The sequence below is a fragment of the Rhincodon typus genome, unplaced genomic scaffold, assembly GCF_021869965.1.
Source record: "Rhincodon typus isolate 14 unplaced genomic scaffold, sRhiTyp1.1 hic_rhity00015675, whole genome shotgun sequence".
Lineage (NCBI taxonomy): Eukaryota > Metazoa > Chordata > Chondrichthyes > Orectolobiformes > Rhincodontidae > Rhincodon > Rhincodon typus.
This window is the reverse complement of record NW_025981313.1, coordinates 3651-5371: the sequence shown is the minus strand read 5'-3', so window position 1 is coordinate 5371 and position 1721 is coordinate 3651. Positions and strand designations below refer to the sequence as shown.

Below are 1721 nucleotides of genomic sequence, written 5' to 3'. Positions count from 1 at the left end.
AATCCAATTACTGGGGAGGCCTGGAGTCACGTGTAGGCCCAGACTGGGTATGGTCGGCAGATTTCCTGCCCCTGATGGGAGTTTGTCTGTTTAGAGCACGGGAGGAGGCTGTTCGTGACAGCCCTCGGAGTGAGCATTTCATTCAGGACTGCGTCTCCCCCTCCACTCCTCGCCTTCTCCCTTCTACACGTGCACTTTCTCCTTTTCCCAGATCCCGACCTGATTCCCTGGATTGAAGCTGCCTTTTGGGAGTGGCTTCCCGATCCCTAACCCCCTCGCTGTGGGATAGCGTTGCCCCCATTGTGTCTCCATCTCACCCTCAATCCGTGTCTTCCCCCTCCCCCTGGGATCCAGGGTTTGGAGACCCCTCGATGGGATCTCCTCCTGGAGCAGTCTCGGCTCCTTCCAGCTCCCTCTGTCTCTCTCTCTCAGCCCAGGGACCACCAACCCCCCCCCCCCGTCTGTATCTCCCCCAGACCAAAGCCGAAGACTGGGCCAGGTCTGGGGATTTGACCACCCCCCCGCACCCCCTTACCCCTGGAAGTGTGGCTGTGGCTGGGGATATCTCTGCGAGTCTTTGTTGAAATCCCATATTTTTGGGGAGAGGGTGAAGAGGAAGGAGGGAAGATGGTGGGGGGGTGTGGGGGGAAGGACGCCAGGGTGGGAAGAGGGAAGGGCATGGGGAGAAGGGACGGTGTGAGAGGGAGGGAGTAGGAAGGGGAGGAGGGGAAGGGACAGAGAAGATAGGCCAGGCGTAAGGTGGGGTGGAAGGGAGGAGGGGAGAGGGAGGGGACAGAGGAAGAAGAGGAGAGAGGGGCACAGGGTAGAAGGGAGGAGAGGAACAATGAGGGATGTAGGAGGTGGTGGATGAGTGGAGATGTCAGCGCTGAGGGAGCGGGCGCTGTGGGAGGGTCAGCGGCGAGGGAGCGGGCGCTGTCGGAGGGTCAGGGCCGAGGGAGCGGGCGCTGTCGGAGGGTCAGCGGCGAGGGAGCGGGCGCTGTCGGAGGGTCAGGGCCGAGGGAGCGGGCGCTGTCGGAGGGTCAGTGCCGAGGGAGCACCACACTGTCAAGAGGGTCAGCGCCGAGGGAGCACCACACTGTCAGAGGGTCAGCGCCGAGCGAGCGGGCGCTGTCAGAGGGTCAGCGCCGAGGGAGCGGGCGCTGTCAGAGGGTCAGGACCGAGGGAGCGGGCGCTGTCGGAGGGTCAGCGCCGAGGGAGTGGGCGCTGTCGGAGGGAAGAGGGACATTGGGAGAGGTGGAGAGGAGACAGAAGGTGGATGACTCTGGGAGTATGTTAAATTCCTCTCTCTGTCTCTCTCTGTGTTGCCTCCCTCCTCTGCCCTGCCCTGGGCCTGATTCCCTGACCCCCCCCCACCTCCCCCAACAACAGGCAGCCTCCAGCTCGGAGAGTGAGTACCAGCTCCGTTCCCGCACTGTGGTATGTGGTTCGTGTGGCCAACCAGCCGATAAGAGTATCCAGGAGGAGGTGCACTCGATGTGTGAGATGGAGAAGGGCAGTGTGTTGAGTGGGGGGTCCAGTTTGCAGGTGTCGGGGAGCAGAACGCTGCGAACTGGGGGAGGGGGTGGTGGGCATTCGGTCCTCACCCGCTCCTACCTCATCGACAACTCATCCAGTGGATCCCAGGTCAGTGGCAAGCAGGACACTGCCACCTCCAGACACCCCATTCACTAAAACCTGCTGCTGCTACTACTGGGGTGTGT

The 1721-nt window shown here is 62.5% G+C and overlaps 1 protein-coding gene across 1 annotated transcript in view; it reads left to right on the top strand.

Moving 5' to 3' along the window:
• Positions 1-1389: 1389 nt before the first annotated feature.
• The window catches only part of LOC125482712, a gene marked incomplete at its 5' end in the record, with an annotated part of 1650 nt that continues 1318 nt past the window's right edge, over positions 1390-1721 (top strand). Inside the window, one exon of the mRNA XM_048594841.1 lies at positions 1390-1644. Within this exon, the coding sequence (XP_048450798.1) occupies positions 1390-1644 (255 nt within the window). The remainder of the gene's footprint in view (positions 1645-1721) is intronic.